We start from the raw sequence: 21,043 nt of genomic DNA on the forward strand, positions 1-21,043 counted from the left end.
TCCAGACTTTGCGTAGAACTTACAGGAGGTTCCCGAGTTGGCGTAGAGTTAAGCAAAGAGCCACGCCTTAGGCGAGTTTTATAAATACCGCGGTTGGCGTAGGAAGCACGGATTTTTGCGTAAGCAAGATTTATAAATGAGGCCCCTGACCTGTAACTTGACTCAGTCACATTAGCTGCCTGTCTCCATGTAGATAGATAAGTTTAATGCCATTCCAGTCAAAACAATATCAATATCAGATAATGGGAAACATGTATTTGTTGCAACAGAATTACATTGTAAACTTATAGACAATTTACATGTGGCCATACCAGCTTGTCAAAACCTGATCCCGTCAGATCTCAGAAGCTAAGCAGGCTGGGCCTGGGTAGTACTTGGATGGGAGACCACTAGGAATTCCAGGTGCCACAGTAGGGCACCAGTGGCAAAAAAAACTGCAGTTGTGTCCTTAGGCAAGACACTTCGCCCACATTGCCTAGTATGAAAGTGTGGTGTGTGTGTGAGTGATAGTGGTGGTCGGAGGGGCCAATTGCGCAGATTGGCAGCCTTGCTTCCATCAGTCTGCCTCAGGGCAGCTGTGGCTACAATTGTAGCTTACCACCACTGAGTGTGGAGTGACTGAATAATGAACTGTAAAGCTCTTTGGGTATCTTGAAAGACACTATATCAAAATGCAATCAATCAAACATGACTTACATGAAATAGAACCCTTAGTTTGTGCTATAGTTTGCTATTACATGCTGTGCTGTTACTGTATGATGTTGGTTTCTTTTTGCTGTCTTTATGAATATGAATGAAGCCATAACAGACAAATAAAGGGTATGTCTCATAAGATTCAACTTTAGCCTATAACTTTCGGCCTTCCTACATGTTATATATTACTGTATCTAATGTTAGAATATACCAGGAACATATCAGTGACCAAAATAAACTAATCAGTCACTTTGATAGGGCTGTGTTATAGAGGGATATGGGACCAGTGGTTATCCTGAGACAGTGATGAATTTAAAGTGTATTGGAGTAAAACTGTGAACGCAGCAGAGCAGAGTCCTGAGAGCTGTAGAGAGAGCAGCATTCTGTCCTCAGATAAAATGCTAAACAAAACTCATTCACCTCTGTGAGTTTAAACCAGAAAGTGTGGACTCAATTAAACTGGGACCTCTGACTTCAGTAGATATATTCTGAAGTCACTACGTATATATGAATGTATCAACTAGCATTCAGATAAGCAGCCTAACATCCTTCTAGGTCATCCAATTATATTTCGTTCAGATTTACTTTCCTAGAGACTATTCCTGGGTTTTAGTCAAATGATTAATTCCTGACTTAAAATAATTTGTAAGGAAATTTTCCAATTAAAAAGGTAAAACATTTTGATATGAATTGCACAATAACAATGATGCCCTGACAAATCCTTGAAATCAGTAAAGAATCAAAAAAGAAAACAATTGCAATATATTGTGCCATGCTTGGTGTTGACCCTAAACTGCCTTCAATTGACAAAAGATGCTCTAAGATGGACATCTGCAATGGTTTGAAGTTGTTTGGAGATGTTTCCAGACAGTTTTGAGCATTTTCAAAATTTGGTCAAATTTGAGCCGAAACGACAGGGCCGGTCCTGGCGAAAAATGCCATGTTTGTCCATGTCAGGGTTTGACCCCAAACTGCCTGCAAATGAAAAAGATGCTCTAAAATGGACATCTGCGGTGGTCTGAGTTTGTTTGGGGACGTTTCCAGCAAGTTTTGAGCATTGTGAAATTCTGGTCAAAATGGAGCTGAAAGGACAGGGCCGGTCCTGACGAAAAATAAAATTTTTGGCCATGTCAGGTTTTGGCCCCAAACTGCCTTCAAATGACAAAAGATCCTTTAAGATGGACATCTGGGGTGGTCTGAGGTTGTTTGGGGACATTTACAGCCAGTTTTGAGCATTTTTGAAAATTTGGTCAAAATTTGAGCCGAAACCTGACGAAAAATTTTGGCCCCAAACTGCCTTCAAATGACAAAAGATACTCTAATATGGACATCTTGGGTGGTCTGAAGTTGTTTGGGGACATTTCCAGCCAGTTTTGAGCATTTTAAAAATTTGGTCAAATTTGAGCCGAAACGAAAGTGTTTCTGACGAAAAATGTCATTTTTGGCCATGTCAGGTTTTGGCCCCAAACTGCCTTCAAATGACAAAAGACACTCCAATATGGACAACTGGGGTGGTCTGGGTTGTTTGGGGACAGTTTCCAGCCAGTTTTGAGCATTTTGAAAATTTGTCAAATTTGAGCCGAAACGAAAGTGTTTCTGACGAAAAATGTCATTTTTGGCCATGTCAGGTTTTGGCCCCAAACTGCCTTCAAATGACAAAAGACGCTCCAATATGGACATCTGGGGTGGTCTGGGGTTGTTTGGGGACGTTTCCAGCCAGTTTTGAGCATTTTGAAAATTTGGTCAAATTTGAGCCGAAACGAAAGTGTTTCTGATGAAAAATGTCATTTTTGGCCATGTCAGGTTTTGGCCCCAAACTGCCTTCAAATGACAAAAGACGCTCCAATATGGACATCTGGGGTGGTCTGGGGTTGTTTGGGGACGTTTCCAGCCAGTTTTGAGCATTTTGAAAATTTGGTCAAATTTGAGCCGAAACGACGAAAAATGTCGTTTTTTGTCAGGTTTTGGCCCCAAACTGCCTTCAAATGACAAAAGATGCTCCAATATGGACATCTGGGGTGGTCTGGGGTTGTTTGGGGAGTTTCCAGCCATTTTGAGCATTTTTGAAAATTTGGTCAAATTTGAGCCGAAACGACAGGGCCGGTCCTGACGAAAAATGTCATTTTTGGCCATGTCAGGTTTTGGCCCCAAACTGCCTTCAAATGACAAAAGACTCCAATATGGACATCTGGGGTGGTCTGGTTGTTTGGGGACGTTTCCAGCCAGTTTTTGAGCATTTTGAAAATTTGGTCAAATTTGAGCCGAAACGAAACTGAAAAAATGTCATTTTTGGCCATGTCAGGTTTTGGCCCAAACTGCCTTCAAATGACAAAGATGCTCCAATATGGACATCTGGGGTGGTCTGGGGTTGTTTGGGGACGTTTCCAGCCAGTTTTGAGCATTTTGAAAATTTGTCAAATTTGAGCCGAAACGTCTGAAAAAATGTCTTTTTTGGCCATGTCAGGTTTTGGCCCAAACTGCCTTCAAATGACAAAAGATGCTCCAATATGGACATCTGGGGTGGTCTGGGGTTGTTTGGGGACGTTTCCAGCCAGTTTTGAGCATTTTGAAAATTTGGTCAAATTTGAGCCGAAACGACGAAAGGGCTTTGAAAAAATGTCATTTTTGGCCATGTCAGGTTTTGGCCCCAAACTGCCTTCAAATGACAAAAGACGCTCCAATATGGACATCTGGGGTGGTCTGGGTTGTTTGGGGATTTCCAGCCAGTTTTGAGCATTTTGAAAAATTTGGTCAAATTTGAGCCGAAACGACAAGGTTCCTGATGAAAAAATGTCATTTTTGGCCATGTCAGTTTTGGCCCCAAACTGCCTTCAAATGACAAGAGACACTCCAATATGACATCTGGGGTGGTCAAGTTGTTTGGGGACATTTCCAGCCACTTTTGAGCATTTTGAAAATTTGGTCAAATTTGAGCCGAAACGACGAAAATGTCGTTTTTGGCCCCAAACTGCCTTCAAATGACAAAAGATGCTCCAATATGGACATCTGGGGTGGTCTGGGTTGTTTGGGACATTTCCAGCAAGTTTTGAGCATTTTAAAAAATTTGAATCAAATTTGAGCGAAACGAAAGGGCCGGTCCTGACGAAAAATGAGATTTTTAGTCATGTCAGGCTTTGGCCCCAAACTGCCTTCAAATGACAAAAGATACTCTAATATGGACATCTTGGGTGGTCTGAAGTTGTTTGGGGACATTTCCAGCCAGTTTTGAGCATTTTAAAAAATTTTGGTCAAAATTTGAGCCGAAACGACAGTGTTTCTGACGAAAAATGTAATTTTTGGCCATGTCAGGTTTTGGCCCCAAACTGCCTTCAAATGACAAAAGACACTCCAATATGGACAACTGGGGTGGTCTGGGGTTGTTTAGGGACGTTTCCAGCCAGTTTTGAGCATTTTGAAAATTTTGGTCAAATTTGAGCCGAAACGACAGGGGTCCTGACGAAAAATGTCATTTTTGGCCATGTCAGGTTTTGGCCCCAAACTGCCTTCAAATGACAAAAGACGCTCCAATATGGACATCTGGGGTGGTCTGGGGTTGTTTGGGGACGTTTCCAGCCAGTTTTGAGCATTTTGAAAAATTGGTCAAATTTGAGCCGAAACGACAAAAAACGACGAAAAATGTCATTTTTGGCCATGTCAGGTTTTGGCCCCAAACTGCCTTCAAATGACAAAAGACGCTCCAATATGGACATCTGGGGTGGTCTGGGGTTGTTTGGGGACGTTTCCAGCCAGTTTTGAGCATTTTGAAAATTTGGTCAAATTTGAGCCGAAACGACGAAAAATGTCATTTTTGGCCATGTCAGGTTTTGGCCCCAAACTGCCTTCAAATGACAAAAGATGCTCCAATATGGACATCTGGGGTGGTCTGGGGTTGTTTGGGGATGTTTCCAGCCAATTTTGAGCATTTTGAAAATTTGGTCAAATTTGAGCCGAAACGACGAAAAATGTCATTTTTGGCCATGTCAGGTTTTGGCCCCAAACTGCCTTCAAATGACAAAAGACGCTCCAATATGGACTTGACGAAAAATGTCGTTTTTGGCCATGTCAGGTTTCGGCCCCAAACTGCCTTCAAATGACAAAAGACGCTCCAATATGGACATCTGGGGTGGTCAGGAGTTGTTTGGGGACGTTTCCAGCCAGTTTTGAGCATTTTGAAAATTTGGTCAAATTTGAGCCGAAACGACGAAAAATGTCGTTTTTGGCCATGTCAGGTTTTGGCCCCAAACTGCCTTCAAATGACAAAAGACGCTCCAATATGGACATCTGGGGTGGTCTGGGGTTGTTTGGGACGTTTCCAGCCAGTTTTGAGCATTTTGAAAATTTTGTCAAATTTGAGCCGAAACGACAGGGCTGGTCCTGACGAATAATGTCATTTTTGGCCATGTCAGGTTTTGGCCCCAAACTGCCTTCAAATGACAAAAGACGCTCCAATATGGACATCTGGGGTGGTCTGGGGTTGTTTGGGAACATTTCCAGCCACTTTTGAGCATTTTGAAAATTTGGTCAAATTTGAGCCGAAACGACGAAAAATGTCGTTTTTGGCCATGTCAGGTTTTGGCCCCAAACTGCCTTCAAATGACAAAAGATGCTCCAATATGGACATCTGGGGTGGTCTGGGGTTGTTTGGGGACGTTTCCAGCCAGTTTTGAGCATTTTGAAAATTTTGGTCAAATTTGAGCCGAAACGACAGGGGGTCCTGACGAAAAAATGTCATTTTTGGCCATGTCAGGTTTTGGCCCCAAACTGCCTTCAAATGACAAAAGACGCTCCAATATGGACATCTGGGGTGGTCTGGGGTTGTTTGGGACGTTTCCAGCCAGTTTTGAGCATTTTGAAAATTTTTGTCAAATTTGAGCCGAAACGACGAAAAATGTCGTTTTTGGCCATGTCAGGTTTTGGCCCCAAACTGCCTTCAAATGACAAAAGATGCTCCAATATGGACATCTGGGGTGGTCTGGGGTTGTTTGGGGACGTTTCCAGCCAGTTTTGAGCATTTTGAAAATTTGGTCAAATTTGAGCCGAAACGACAATCCTGTCATTTTTGACCATGTCAGGTTTTGCCCAAGACTGCCTTCAAATGAGAAAAGATGCTCTCATATGGACATCTGCAGTGGTCTGAGATCATTTGGAGACATTTCCAGTCAGTTTTGAGCATTTTCAAAATTTTATCAAATTCTAGCCAAAACAACAGAGCCGGTCCTGACGAAAAATGTCATTTTTGGCCATATAAATTTTGGCCCCAAACTGCCTTCAAATGACAAAAGATGCTCCAATATGGACATCTGCTGTGGTCTGAGGTTGTTTGGAGATGCTTCCAGTCAGTCTTGAGCATTTTCCAAATCTGGTCAAATTGGAGCTGAAACAACAGGGCCGGTCCTGATGAAAAAAACTTTTTTTTTTCATTGCAATCCAGAACACCCAACTTAGACCCACCAAAAAAATATTCAATCTCTCATTCATTTTCTCATTTACTTTAATTCATCACCACAAACTGTAAGAAATTATGATCAACTCCACAGTCTTCTTTTCTTGTTTCATTTTACAATTTTTTGCCCCCATACACTTAAACGTGCACTTTGTAACTTTTCTCGAGTGGTTTTAGTCATAGACTTTCTTGCTTTGCCTGAAAAGTTCCTCTGAATGCCATTAAACTATCTATCTTGCATTTTTTTAAGTACAGGTGTTTTCATTTCTCCAAAATAAATTTAAAAACATCTATTTTTACAAAGCGTGGGGTTGCCTCTTCACAAATCTTACCACCTCAAAGCTTCACCTGTTTGTGTCATTATAACATTTTTTTTTTATAGAGAGTCTGCCCATTGCTTGTTTCAAAGGAGACGTTATTGCTTTGCCTGCATTGTTCTAAAGTATGGAATTAAACCTGTCAATCTCCATAGAGACAAGCAGGAGACACCATCAAACCAATTTACAGGTGAGATCTGTGAAGAGGCGACCCCACTCAATGCCAAAATGCATGTTTTTAAATCCAGTTTGAGCAATACCGACTTGTCAAAACCTGATCCTGTCAGATTTCAGAAGCTAAGCCGGACCAGGCCTGGTCAGTTCTTGGATGGGAGACCACTGGGAACGTTAGGTGCCACAGGGGGGCACCAGTCGCAAAAACTGTCATTGTGTCCTTAGGCAAGGCATTTCACCCACATTGTCTTGTATGAAAGAGGTGTGTGAGTGAGTGATGGTGGTGGTCTGAGGGGCCGCTGGTGCAGATTGGCAGCTGTGATTCTGTCAGTCTGCCCCAGGGCAGCTGTAGCTACAATAGTAGCTTACCACCACCGGGTATGGAGTAAATGAATAATGTACTGGAAAGCATGTTTGAGTGTTTAGAAAAGCTGCATATAAAACTGATGCATCATCATCAATAAAAACACTCCTAATTGAATACATGCATCTAATATAAGTTTAATACCACATTATGGAACATTACAGACAAAACAATAGCATCTTCTAACCTGAAAAGTTACACAGTCCACCTTTAAAATTGAAATTGTTCAGCTCTACTTTCAGTCTTCTTGCCCTGTTTTATATAGTAAAGATATGACTTCTTAAACCCACACACTCCCCATAGACTGTATTTGCAGATAGAGCAATGAGATAGTGCTTTTTCCAGACTTCTCTCTTGCACCTCTGCTCCCATCTCCAGATTATGCACTGGGTAACCTACTTATACAGCAGAGCCTGTCTTCAAACTGTGTCCAATGAAATCTCCCCTCCTGGTTTTGTTTTGCTGGGGCCACTCGAGGTAACAATTTCAGATAATGTTGTGCAGGTAAAAGTGCCCTCTCCGTCTCCCTGAAAATAAAGAGGGCTTCTGCATTATGCTCCTGTTTAATCCTAGCTCTAGTGCTTGTGTCTTCTCGGGGTACATTACCATAGCAGCTTTGTCAGGCCTGTCACCGTAAAGAGGGGAGAGAAAGGCCACTGCATACACTCAAGGTATAATGGGTCAAATTTATAATCTTGTCTCCTTCAATGAGTATAACTTTATTACCTGTAACCTCCACTGTGCACTGGTACTGGCAGAATAATGCAGTGTTTTATAAAGCGTTTCCAAGTCTCTTAGTAAGTAAAAGTATTAAAGTACTGTATTTTTGTCAAAATGTTATCACGTATCTGTACTTTACTTGAGTACATTTTTAAGTGGGTACTTTTTACTTTTACTTCACTACATTTGAGAGCAGGTATTTGTACTTTCTTCTTCGCTACATGTTTGAACAGGATTGAAAAGTAAAAGTACTTTTTATTATTGTGTGAGACCTGGTAAGGTTGAGGGTTTATTTTTAATACATTCATAGTTTGAGCAGACAAATATATACAAAAAAAAATCTGCTAAAAAACAAACATGGGTACTTTAATACTCACTCATGGTGGTAAACTTGTTTCACAGTCACAGTTGCCCTGGGCTTGACTGGTGGAAGAGAGGCTGCCAATCTGCACCACTGGCTCCTTCAACCAGTGACCACCATTAATCACTCACACAACCTGTTCAGACAGTTACAAGGTGGGTAAAGAGTCCTGCAAAAACACACTTAACCACCAGCAATATGTAGAGATCAGCCGATATTTGCACTTTTTACCATATCAGTTATCAGCCTTAAATCTCCAGCAGAGACCAACATTTAGTTTTGGCTGAGCTACTGCCTAAAGAATCCACCTAACACTTTATTTGATTACTTCACTGCAAAGAGGACACTACACAAAACTACACACTACAGAGCGCTTTTATGGGTTTGTAGTAAAAAAAACAAAAACCTGTACATTGAGAAAAATAATCAAAATATATGATATATAATATATTTGCAGTAATTAAGAGGTGGGGCCAAGCTGGAAACCTTTGAGTTTGTGGCCGAATGTTTTAATTTCACTTAATGCAGTAGAAGTAATCAGTGTAAGTAGAATGCCCAAGCCCTGTGTTTATCAATATTAGAAGATACAGCATTACCAGTTGAAGCAATAGAAGCACTTGATGTGGCATGGGCTTTTTAGAGATGCTAGTAGATTTCCAATGAAGTAATTTCGTATGGTTTTATTATAATGAGAATCGACAAAAACAAATAGAAAATGCATGTTGTTATCCAAGTGTGAAAAGCCTGCTAATTTACATCATCCTGGAGAAGTTATTATTAAAATTCAATGAGTACAAGTGTATTTTTCAATACAAAAAATACTTCATATTTGGGAGTTTTGGAGCTGCATGAAAACCAAATCTCACGTTGCTATAGTAACCAGAGGCTGTGCCCACGGTGCAGATCGGTAATGGCCGTGCTCGTTCGGATCATTAGGTTTGTGTAGTCTGGTATTGATCGGTCAGAGCTGACTTTGGCCTCTAAAGTGCTGAGTGCTGCTTCACCACAAGGGGGCTCACCACAACTGCTGCTGCGGTCAGGTCTGAACGAGCACTTCTCCAGACACGAGGGCATGCACTCTCTCTGTAATGTCCTCTTTGCACTTTGCACATAATACATCCGTCTAATACTGTGTGGACATTGAAACACATATTAAAAGGCCCATATTAGGCTATTTTCTGATTATAATGTTGCTTAGTCATCAAAAAAATGCCTGGAGTTGTGTTTTGTTCATTCACACAAACCCTGCATATTTAGGCTGAGTTATTCTTTTAAATGGAAAACACTGTTCCACCTTGTGATGCTGTGTGGTAATACAGGAAGTGCTTCACTATGTTTTTAAACTCCATATGCCTTCACTAGAATCATTTAGATCACAGGTGTCAAACATAAGGCCCGGGGGCCAGATCCGGCCCTCCAAAACCTTTAATGTGGCCCTTGGGTGATTTTCTACTAAAATATTTTAATGACATTTTCTATTAAAATCTTGTTAATTTTCTGTGGTGTTTATCACAGCAGCGTCTCCAGCGTCTCTGTACGTGGCCCCTCCCACCAGAGCAGCACAAATGAAGACTTGTCTCTTTCCAAACGCTCTTAAAGGACGATCGTTTTGACTGTTGACCGTGACACCCTCATCAGAAAAATGTCACAAATGAGAAAAGTGGAGCCGAGTGCAGGATTTTCCAAGAAAAACTGACTTATTCCTGTTTGCATACAAGTTCATGTTAAAACTTTGTGTTGAAATTTAATTTTTCTTCAAGTTTCAGGTTGTTCATAATATTATAATAAGAAACAGTTCATCAATTAAAAAAGATTTCTGTAATAGATTTGTGTTTCTCTGCACAAATATTTGAACTTATTGTTATTTTTGGGGTTTATATGACATGAGTTTTCTGATCCGGCCCCTTTGGGATCAAAGTAGGCTGGATACGGCCCCCGGACCAAAATGAGTTTGACACCCCTGATTTAGATCATTTCAGCCCTGGAATTGCCAATCTCTACTGAACTAAAGGTAAAATGTAGCTGTTAAGTGGAAAGCTACCACTGCATGACATCACAAGGTGGAACGCTCCCTCCAAATTTAACAGATGTTTATGTATAGGATATTCTAGAGACTATATTCAGAGTTATCCATCCATCCATTTTCTTCCGCTTATCTGGGGCCGGGTCAGTCTAAGCAGGGACTTCCAGACTTTCTTCACCCCAGACACTTCCTCCAGCTCCTCCAGGGGGACCCCAAGGCGTTCCCAGGTCAGCTGAGAGACATAGTCCCTCCAACATGTCCTGGGTCTATATTCAGAGTTATATTCAGTTAATTTCAGTTGACTTTATTAGTGCATAGCAGGTAGCTTTGTTTTGCAGCAGTTTTCAGATCTGGCATCAATACACAGTTACACAGACACATAATAAAAAATTCAGACATTCAGACAGTGAAAGTTTGTAGTTTTCTTTACTTAGCACTGTGCAGGACTGTTATGTAAGAACCAAACGCATTTGAGGATGTGAGACTTGACACAGGACACAGGCTGTGTATGTTTACTCCAAAGTTAGTAATGAGTTGAGTAGGTTTTTCAAGTGCCCGACCTCAAGGAAGAAGGAAAAGGGAGGGTAAAAGGAGCTGCTACTAGCTTCTCAAATATTAAAAGTTATGTTTATGGTAAATAGTCACACTTTTATATAGTGCTTTTCCACCTTCAAGGCACTTCAAAGCACTTTTTACATCAAGGAACCACTCACCCATTCACACACACACTCACACACCAGTCTGCGCAGATACTGTGTATGGATTTTGTAAGACCAAAGTACAACAACAACGCAAGGATATCAAACTTAGCTTTAAATTTGTTTCAGGAATCTGAAGCTCACAAATATTGATTATTTTGACTTGTTAAGAGAAGAAATGTCAGTTGAACATATCACAAAAAAATAATAACAAAAATATATGTTGTAGTAGTCATTTTATTAGCAAGCGACTAGTCACAATCAGTTAAAATCTTCTTCAAATCTCTTCAAATCAAAATACAATTCTTATTTCAAGCAATGAGATCATATTACGTCAGTGATAAGTAGTCCTGTGGATAACTATTCTATGTGAGCATGGAAGTGTATGATTTATCATTGGCCAAAGTGACGCGGAGAGGTCATATTTTGAGAGCCGCCCGCATGGGGAAGTTACAACAATGAGCTGTGCGTGAGCTCACAGTTCCTGAAGGTCCTACTGTTGACCAGGGCCATAAACAGACACTTCCTCCACACGCTACTGTCCAACAAGTCAGGTCTAACAAGCCCAAGGAGTTCAACCAAGAAGCAATAAGCATACGCAACTACTGTCATCGATACATGTGAACTTTTGATACTTTCCAGCAGATGTCATCCATATTCTCTGGCATATTCTCTGCTAACTGAAAGCACTGCTCTGTCAGAAGCTCTGTTACAGTTAGTCTTAATCTGAGCTGTATTTTAACTCAATCTGACCAGGAAGAGTTGACGTAGTTGGAACTACAATAGGCGAGAGGATTTGTGCGCTTAAACAAGTCACAAGCACATAACGTTACTATTGATCACAGGCTCCATTTGATTTTTGTATTTTTTCTTGAGTTTTCAGAGCTTTAATCTTGATTGTCAATGTTTGGCAAGGTGTGCATTAGGGTGCATCATTTGCCCAACTTTTTAAATTAAAAAAAAAAAATCTATCTGTACCTAGAATACATTTTTTACACTTGCCAAAGTAAAGTTCCATGAGAAATTTTATGAAATTATACTGATGTTTACTGGGTCCACCAAGCCTCTGAAATTTTGTGCCTGTGGAAGCCTTAAATCTGAGCTGAAAAATCAGTTTTTCTTTAATAACATCAAAAATAATTAATTTAGCCCTATAATATAAATGGAAATTGAATAGAAATATGGACATTGTGTATCGTTTGGTACCAGTTTCATGTCTCTGTCATCAATAGTTTTTCAGCTATGGCAAAAGTGATATTTCTTTGGTGCTTCAAGGACTTTGAATAAGCAATAGGTTGTGAATTGTAACAAATGTAGGGCCTCTAACAGATTATGTAACTTGAAATTAACAAATTTAGAACTCAGACTTGAAATTGTGAAAAGTAAAATCTTGAATGCAGGTATAATTATATTATGACTGTCCATTATCAGACGTGTGCACTGTGTCCTACTTGTCAAAGCATCAATAAGAAACTCCATCCATCCATGCATTTTCTTCCGCTTATCTGGGACCGGGTCGAGGGGGCAGCAGTCTAAGCAGTGACTCCCAGACTTCCCTCTCCCCAGACACTTCGAACAGCTCCTCTGGAGGGACCCCAAGGCTTTCCCAGGCCAGCCAAGAGACATAGTCCCTCCAGTGTGTCCTGGATATTCCCCGGGGCCTCCTTCCAGTGGGACATGCCCTGAACATCTCCTGAGGGAGGCGCCCTGGAGGCATCCAGAAGAGATGCCCGAGCCTCAGCGACCCCTCTCAATGTGGAGGAGCAGTGGCTCTAGTCCGAGCCTCTCCTGTGTGATTGAGCTCTCTAAGAGAGCGCCCAGCCACCCTGTGGAGGAAACTCATTTCAACCGCTTGTATCCGTGATCTTGTCCTTTCAGTCATTACCCAAAGCTCATGACCACAGGTGAAGAGAGGAACATAGAGTGACCGGTAAATGAATTTGATTTGCCTTTCAGTTCAGCTCCCTCTTCACCACAATGGTTTGATACAGTGATCGAATCACTGCAGAAGCTACAAGAATTTTATTTTTTTTTTTTACAATTCTTAATAGATATGCATTAATCACACTGTCTACATCTTTCTCTTTCTCAGGTTTGGTGTTTCCTTTCTGTATGCTTCAACCACCTGCAGAACATTCTGATAATGTTCTTCTCCTCCAGCAGAGCCAGTGTAGTCTATGCTGAGCTTGAGCTGAGTTTTATTTATCATTTAGTTATTTGTGATTTAGTTTGTGCATTCCAAGGTGAACGTGTCTTCCTGGTTGATTTGGTGAGGAGGCCAGGTTGAAACTATTCTGATTCTTCAGCCGGTTTCACTTCTTGGAAACCGTCTGACCTCTCAGCATTAGGATTGGTTCGGTCGATGGTAGGCGGGTACTTTTTTTTATTTATTTAACCAATCGCTGCTATTTGTTAGTGACGTATGTAATGCACCGCTAACAGGGATAAGTGGTGTATTAAGCTTTTCCCAAATCCTGTAGGAAGAAGGGAAGTAACGTCTTTCCCCTTGATAAAATTCACCACATTCACAATATTTTCTTTGTTCTCAATCTCGGAAATTGTTGGCAACACAGAATGTATGGCTCTTTGCTGATTGGCCAGTGCCTGGTCTACAACTTCCGGAGTTTTTGCAAACTGTCTAGTGTATTCCAATTCCTGACCTAGTCACTGGAGAGAAATGAAATTGAGCAGAGGCACTAGGTGGCACCAGCCTGGCTAGGTTGACACACCAGCTATGAGGAAAACAGCTATAGAAGATGAAAGATGTACCATGAATCAGGTCCCACCAGGTCTGCCAGTGTTGTCTCCTGGGTTACACTTTCTGGAAACTTGGGTTTAGCAAACCCTGAGCCATACCTGTCATTGGAACGCTATGGGTGACATCACACTCACTTCACTTTTTTTATGCAGTCTATGATCAGTACAGAAAGAGTACATACTTTATGTCTCTCATTTCATCTTTGGTCTTTGTGCATATTGGATAATTACAATAAAAACAAAAAACAAAACAAACACTCAAAATCTTGATGAAATTGTCATATCTTAGAAAGTTATGAAGATATATATAATTGGTACCAGAAGATGCGGAATAGCCACATTTATATTCAACTTTCATTGACACCTTTGCTCTAAATGTATTATTTTTAAAGTTATTTGAGAAAAACAGATTTTTCTGCCAGAGCCTTATGGACGCCATTAGGATGGAACTTCAGAGGCTCGGTGGACCCAGTAGATATTTTTCAATTGAGCTAATATTCCACAGTTTTTCTTTTATTTGGTATTGTCACATTTTAAAATTGGGTACAAGTTGAATTTCTGACATTGGGACAAATGATGCCCCTTAGTGTGCATTGTGTCTCCATGGTAACTGCCTAATATTTCACCATAGAAGTACATATAGAACCCCTGGTGTGATGTCGCTGAAGAGTATCTGTAGGCAACCTAGTATTGTTATTATTCTGGGACTTTTGCAGGTTGATAATGCTGATCTTGGAAATATGAAACCAACTTGAAATACTTTGAGTCAAAATCTAGGACAGCCACTTAACCAGGACTGTAAATAAAGCTAAACAGAATGAACAGTATTTTCCATTTGCATTTTGATGCTTAAATTAATTGGTCTGGTGAAGTTTTTGCAAATCACTGCTCGATCAATATTGGCTCAGGTTTCAACCTCCCTCCCCGATAGAGACAAGCCCTTTGGTAACCCGTGCCATTCCGTGGATTTAAGCGCGCTCCACTCCGGGTTTTCCAGCCAGCCTCTGTCTCGTCCCACTCACACGCGCACACTGCCAGAGCGCGGCGTTGACAGCCACTGGCCACTGATCAGCCCACTTTGTCGGGGTTTGTGTCTCCATGCTAGACCTCTAAAAAACACGCTCCAACTCACTGTACGCCTAAGCCCGTCCACGGCAGCACAGTTTAAAACTTTAAACAAGGAGAATCTCAGTTGTTTTTTGAGTCTTTTGTCTCAGCTCTCACTGCACGATGTCCGGAGAAGACGCACCTGTTCAACAGCAAAACGCCGTGGACCAGAAACAGGAGACCAAACCGGCGGAAGAGCCAAAGTCTGAACCTGCCAAAACTGAAGCTGCCGAGGCAGCAGCTACCCCGGCAGCCGCCCCAGAGAAGGCCCCCGAGGAGGAGACGTTCACGTACCGCGCGCTGGTGCTCACCGGGTACGGGGGTTATGATAAAGTGAAGCTGCAGGTGAAGAAAGGAAAGCCCGCGCTCAAAGCCGGAGAGGTCCAGGTGCGCGTGAAGACATGCGGGCTGAACTTTGCGGATCTGATGGCCAGGCAGGGGCTCTACGACCGACTGCCCTCCCCGCCTGTCACCCCCGGGATGGAGTGCGCGGGGGTCGTTGAGGCAGTGGGCGAGGAGGTTACCGACAGAAAAGTAAGCACACAAAGCCCCTGTACATTAATCATTGAAATCCTAGTGTTCAGTGATGGAGATTCTCATTTTGGTTTAAGATGAGAGGCTCCAGTCTGGACATGGGCGTGTCACGCGCTCAGACAGACAATGTTCAACGATCAAAAAACAGGTCAATGATTTAAAATGGGTTAATTATCAATAATAGTGCAGGTATCTCATATTCAGTAGCAGGGACTGAGATGTTAATACGTTTTTGTTGTATAAGTCTAGTGTTTCATCCATTCACCCGTCTCAAAGAAAGACGAACACTTGTTGTCTCATTGAACCCTAATGGCACAGGCTGGGTGGTATGTTTAAGGACAGTTTTATTGGTCTGAAATGAGAGCAATAGTATTCAAGTGTCTTATTAGTGTGTTTAGTGAATCACAATGGGAAACAGGCGTCGCCCCTCTGGTCTGTTTTTACATTGTGGCGCCTTTACGCACAACATTGAGCAACTTGAATCAATTCAGGCGAAGAAGTTGCCAACATAAAGTGGCTTCTCTGACTGTGTGTAACATAACATCGTGTTGCAAGTTTAAATGTTTGAATAAACACACAAAATCGTGGGATGTGATCCACCCTCGCAGTGGCACAGAGCGCTGCACTTTGATGTGCGGTGCGTCAAGGCAGAAGGAGCTGGCCACGAGGAAACCGGAAATCTAATACCCGAGTCTCAATATGAAAGCGTCAATATCCATTTTTAAACGATCTAAGATTGCGATAGCCTGGTTTAAACTGTGTTATAAAAGACACTCATGGATACATGGGCCCTTATGTAACTGTAGCCATGGAAACCCTTTTGAATGAAATGGACAAAGGTCCATTACACGTCCCTTAGGAAATAACGGGCTCTAAGGGAGTTTATTTTGAAAGTCCACGCTTGGGCAACTGTGTTTGGATGCATGGTACTTGACACCGGTGACAAAGCGGAGTTACCGTCGCCTTTTGTTACCGGGAGCGACGGCGCTGTCGTGCGCACGCGGAGGAAAGGGCGAGGCGCGCGTTCTGACCGCGTGCTGAGAACTGTGGGCGCGTTCGCCCTCTTTGTTGTCAGATTTGGTCTGTCATGGTCAGAAAATGTTCAGACTTCACAAAAAGCCACATCTTTAAGTGCTTTGGAGACATTTGTCCAAGTGAAACCAACAATGACCATAAAACACCAGAGTATTGTTTGGTGCTAACCACGAGGAATGGTGTGGTCACTCCGCTGTTTGTCCATCATGATGAGTCACGCAGCGAGGCGCTGTCTGATGGCTGCATGGCATCTCCATGACAACGCTTCTGCTAATTGAACTAATGTTACACTTGTACCGTGATGACTCACACGGCTGGATCACTATAGTTCACACTTTAATATCTGTTCCTGGATTACACCTCGCTGCTCACGTGGTCCATTTGTGAAAGTGTGAATGTGGCTCCTGTTGGGAGTGGCACTCCGCTCATGAGGAGGCAGGAGTGGACTCAACTATTCTGGAGGGCGGAATGATGCTTTCCTCCAAGATGAGTTTTTATTCTCATTCACCACTGTCACATATATCGGTCTCTGATGTCAGGTGCAGACCACAATTTAAAGGTTGTTCTTTCCTTATTTGATAAGATGATGAGTAATCAATGCACACTGGCATAGGGAGTGGCTCAGCCAATTGCAAATCAGGGTCTGTGCCCTGTGCGTTGTCGATAGTTTGTATAAAGTGGCACTTTGAGTATAGACAGACTATGTAAAGGTCAGGTCTGACAGATACAGGCAGCATCCAGCTGTCACCAGCATCACTCCCACGTCGCCTCCAGACGAGCCCATAAAACCAAGGGCCAATTTCCCTAATGGAGGCAGATCTAAGATCTTTTGGCAGCAGCCTCAGAGCCAATGTGCTGACCCCGATGGCACAGGCTTTTCAAGAAGGCCAATCTCTCTGTGCTGGCTGCCCACTGCACACTGACATAAATAAGTCATGGGTGTGTCTAATACTCAATACTCCAGTGAAAACTATGAATGCCTCTTCATTAGATAAAGTAACATAAACAGCGAGTGCTCTAATGTGATTGACATTAATTTCTTCATACTGATGTCTCAGTGAACCTTGACTAATGGACTGTAGCAGCCTTTGGGGACTCCCATAGAGAACAATGGAGTCTTTGGTCTAAGGAAAATCTTTTTCATCCATAAGATGTCCATCATTTGTGATTCTGCTCTTTAGAGTCGGTGACCAGTGCATATGGGAAACATGGATAGTTATGTAGCATAGTTAAGTTATATTCAATAAGTAAAATAAAAAAGAAAGATACAGTGGCGTTACTATTTGATTTTTACACTGGAGCTTATGCCACGTGGGTAACCAGCAAAAGATATAGTTGTTATTGAGTTAAGCAACGTGTGGCTTAACTGTGGAGTAATCTCAAATACATGTGGTAAAAATCTTCATTCCAGCTGCTATTTGATCCAAAACAACTTGCTCAGTGTAGCAGAAGAAATGTAATTTTGATTTGTATTATTACATTTTGCAGTAGTTCTGGTAATGTCATTGTAATAGTTAGCAACTGTCCATTACTTATTAAGCACCAAGTTTTTTAAACATTATCATTTTCTCTGTTAAGATGATCATATAGAAAAACTCAAAGTGCAGCTTGCCTACATTACATCCCAAGTGCGACTCAACACTTTTGATTAATCAAGTCTAATATTGGTAATTTATTACTCACAATAACATCCAGAGGAGAAAAAAAAACTGACATCATATGCAATTACATAATTAAACTGTTTCATATGGACCCAAGGAAAACATTTGGGTAGTCTATAATTTTAAAGTTTCAGTACTGTCCTGTAACCTGAATTGACCCCAGTGAACTAGGAGTGGAGAGAGAGAGGGAGAGAGAGAGGGGTGAGGGAGGGGTCAGAGGGGTAGAGAGGGAGACGGAGAGGGAGAGGAGAGTGAAACGGGAGAGAAAGAGAAAGCGAGGAGGAGGGGCAGAAGAAGCCGATGAGAAATGGAGAGAGAGAGAGGGAGCCGGGGAGATGTTGGGATATGAGGAAGGAGGGAGAGAGGGGCAGTGGTGAGTTTGATGGAGTGAGGGATAGAAAAAAAAATACAAAAGGGGGAGAGAGAGAGGGAGTGGGTGGAGGGATACCAGTAGCGAGGAAAATGTGTAGATGGATAGAGAAAGAGAGAGAAGAGGAGGGTAAGAGGGGGAGGATGGGTGTAGGGCAGAAGAGGGGATTGGGGGAGAGGGAGAGGATGGAAAGACACAAGAAGTGAGATAGAGAAAGAAAGAAGAGGGGATAGTGGGAGGAGAGAGGGGAGGAAAGAGAAAAGGGGTATGCTGTTATACACTTAAGGAAGGAAAAAGGTGAGAGGGACAGAGAGAAAGTAGGGAGCATTAGAGGAAGGAAGAGAGAGAGAGGAGTCAGAGAGATAGATGGGTAGATAGATGGAGGGGAAGAGAAAGAAGAGACGGGGAGAGGTAGTGACTGAGAGGGGGAGGATTCGGGGGCGGAAGAGAATCGAGGAGGAACAAGAGCCAGACAGACAGACGAAGAGGGAGGGAGAAAGTGAGAGTGAAGGGGTGGTGGAGGGGGAGGAGGAGGGATAGGGAGGACAGATCAGAAACATCACACCAGTTTCCCCTGACGCCTTCCATCAGCAATTTTCTTTTATTCTCTTTCTTTTCTGGAGTCCACGCTTTGAGTTCTGGAGCGCCCTGACCCATATGTTCTCAATTACCTCCCCACGACCCACATTGTCAGTCTGGTATTTCCTTTATTCCTGCTTCCTCTCTCTGTTTGCTCATCATACGGTCATAACTCATTATTAGACACAATTTTAAATAGGTCATTACGTGTCGCAAAAATGCAAAATTACTTGTAAAAGGATGTAATTAAAGGAGACGTTGAGCTACATTAACTTTAACATGCTATAAACTGCTATAAACTTTGTATTTTGATTGATTCATGCATGTTGGAGTAATTCTGTATTGTCTTGCTTTTGTGACGTAAGAACTCAGAAAATTCCTGTTTTCATCGATCCCGTATCCCCACCCACAACCCTGTACTATTATTATTCAGAAAAAAATATTAGACTCAAAAATAAGATTAGGACTAAAATTAGGATTAAGGACAGGAAAATTGGGGATGTTTACTTGTCCAGTGTGTAGCTGTTATTTATCTCAAGTAACCACAGAACAGTTTAAATAATTAAACTGTGAGGTTGTGTTGTTGATGCCTCTTGGACAGGACTCCCTTGAAAAGAGATCTTTTAATCTCAGTCTTACTTTCCTGGTTAAATCAAGGTTAAAAAAATAAAAGTAACAAATCAATCAAACATTATGAGACTTTCTTTGTCAACCACGACTATATTACATCAGTTTATGTCGAAACCTGATATTTGTCACATTTCATCAGATGTTTGATGACCATTGTCTTATCCAGCAAATTTTTCAGTGTCAGTGCCGGTATTCTAGACCACTGGGTTAGTGACTCACTCAATGTCATGCAATTTTTCAACAACTTGCAAAAATGAATTGAGGATGAGATGAATTGGGAACTGTCTGTACTTGAACCTTTGACTCCTGACCTGGGTTCTGGTTGGGTCAAAGGACAAAACTGCTTGTACATACAGTGTAATTTTATGAATAAATATCCCTAATTTAGTCCTATGAAATCTGATGCTAATTTGTGGTAATATTAGATTTTATTGTCATTGTTTGATAGAGCAAAACTGCAGCAGTAAAATTTTATATATATATTTTTTAGAATTTATTATAGTTTATACAATTACTTCTCTGAATTGGAAGGAGATAAAACAAAGGTCAGAACATGTGATCTTGGTGATAACATAGCGAATAGACGATACTAATAGAGCGATCATTTAGCAGATTAAATTGAATTACAGTCTTAAAATGTGCAAAAAATAATCTTGCTATTTTCACCTTGTTTACAACATTTTTCAGAATGTGATTAGAGACCCAAATCTTTTAAGTGTACTGAATTTGGTTGTTATGCGTCTTGCCTCAAAACTCCTATTCAAATTCATGAGGAGATCTGCTGTATTGACTCTGATCAGATTAGTCTCACATCATGAAAGCTTTTTGTTGACGTGTTGTTTTGTACTGGAGGCGCCTGTTGCCGTCAAGAAACTCCAATTCTAGTTTTGGAGATGGGGAACTGGGCGCGGCCTTCATGATACAAAATTATATATTTTTTAGGCAAAAATATGCAGTGCTGACATTAGAGTGGAAACATATACGAATTTCTAATACAAACCAAACAACAGAGTAGATTATTAAAGATTCTATATTATGCAAAATTGACTTGTGAGCTTTAAGACATGTTATAATGCTATAATTCAGTGCTTTGAGTAAACCTACATTTTCAAAGTTCAAAATGCTCTGTTCTGCCTTGTGATATCATGAAGTAGTAGTTTTCAAGTTAACAACTACCTTTTAACCTTTTGTTTATTAGAGACTGGCAATTCCACCTCTGAAATCATCTAAATATTTCTAAAGTGGAGCATTTCCTGTATTACCACGTGACATCACAAAGTGGAACAGAGTGTCATCATTCTAAACCTAACCTGAAATAAATGGACTATTAGTTTGCACTTAATCTTGCCTTGCATATTCTGTCTATTTGTCCCATAATGATTTGACTCAACTGTTACCCGAAACCAAGATCAGAAATGTGATCATAGTATTTTTGCTGAGGTCACCCAAATCAACAAAGCACAAGGCAGCTGACTCCAATGACGCTTACTCCACAATTGAATCGCCATCCGTCCAATGAGGCATTAGTCATTTAGGCTTTCTTACTCAGCAGACTCAGATTCCTACTGCCTTTAGTG

General features: G+C 41.4%; 1 protein-coding gene and 1 pseudogene across 1 annotated transcript in view; both read left to right on the forward strand.

The window, feature by feature from the left end:
• Positions 1-297: 297 nt before the first annotated feature.
• LOC129408810 (5S ribosomal RNA) lies at positions 298-414 on the forward strand (annotated as a pseudogene).
• A 14,174-nt stretch (positions 415-14,588) lies between these two features.
• The window catches only part of LOC110161520 (synaptic vesicle membrane protein VAT-1 homolog), a 78,825-nt gene continuing 72,370 nt past the window's right edge, over positions 14,589-21,043 (forward strand). Inside the window, exon 1 of the mRNA XM_020926273.2 lies at positions 14,589-15,191. Within this exon, the coding sequence (XP_020781932.2) occupies positions 14,781-15,191 (411 nt within the window). The 5' untranslated portion in view covers positions 14,589-14,780. The remainder of the gene's footprint in view (positions 15,192-21,043) is intronic.

The sequence above is a fragment of the Boleophthalmus pectinirostris genome, unplaced genomic scaffold, assembly GCF_026225935.1.
Source record: "Boleophthalmus pectinirostris isolate CB_2022bp ecotype Guang Dong unplaced genomic scaffold, ASM2622593v1 HiC_scaffold_17, whole genome shotgun sequence".
Lineage (NCBI taxonomy): Eukaryota > Metazoa > Chordata > Actinopteri > Gobiiformes > Gobiidae > Boleophthalmus > Boleophthalmus pectinirostris.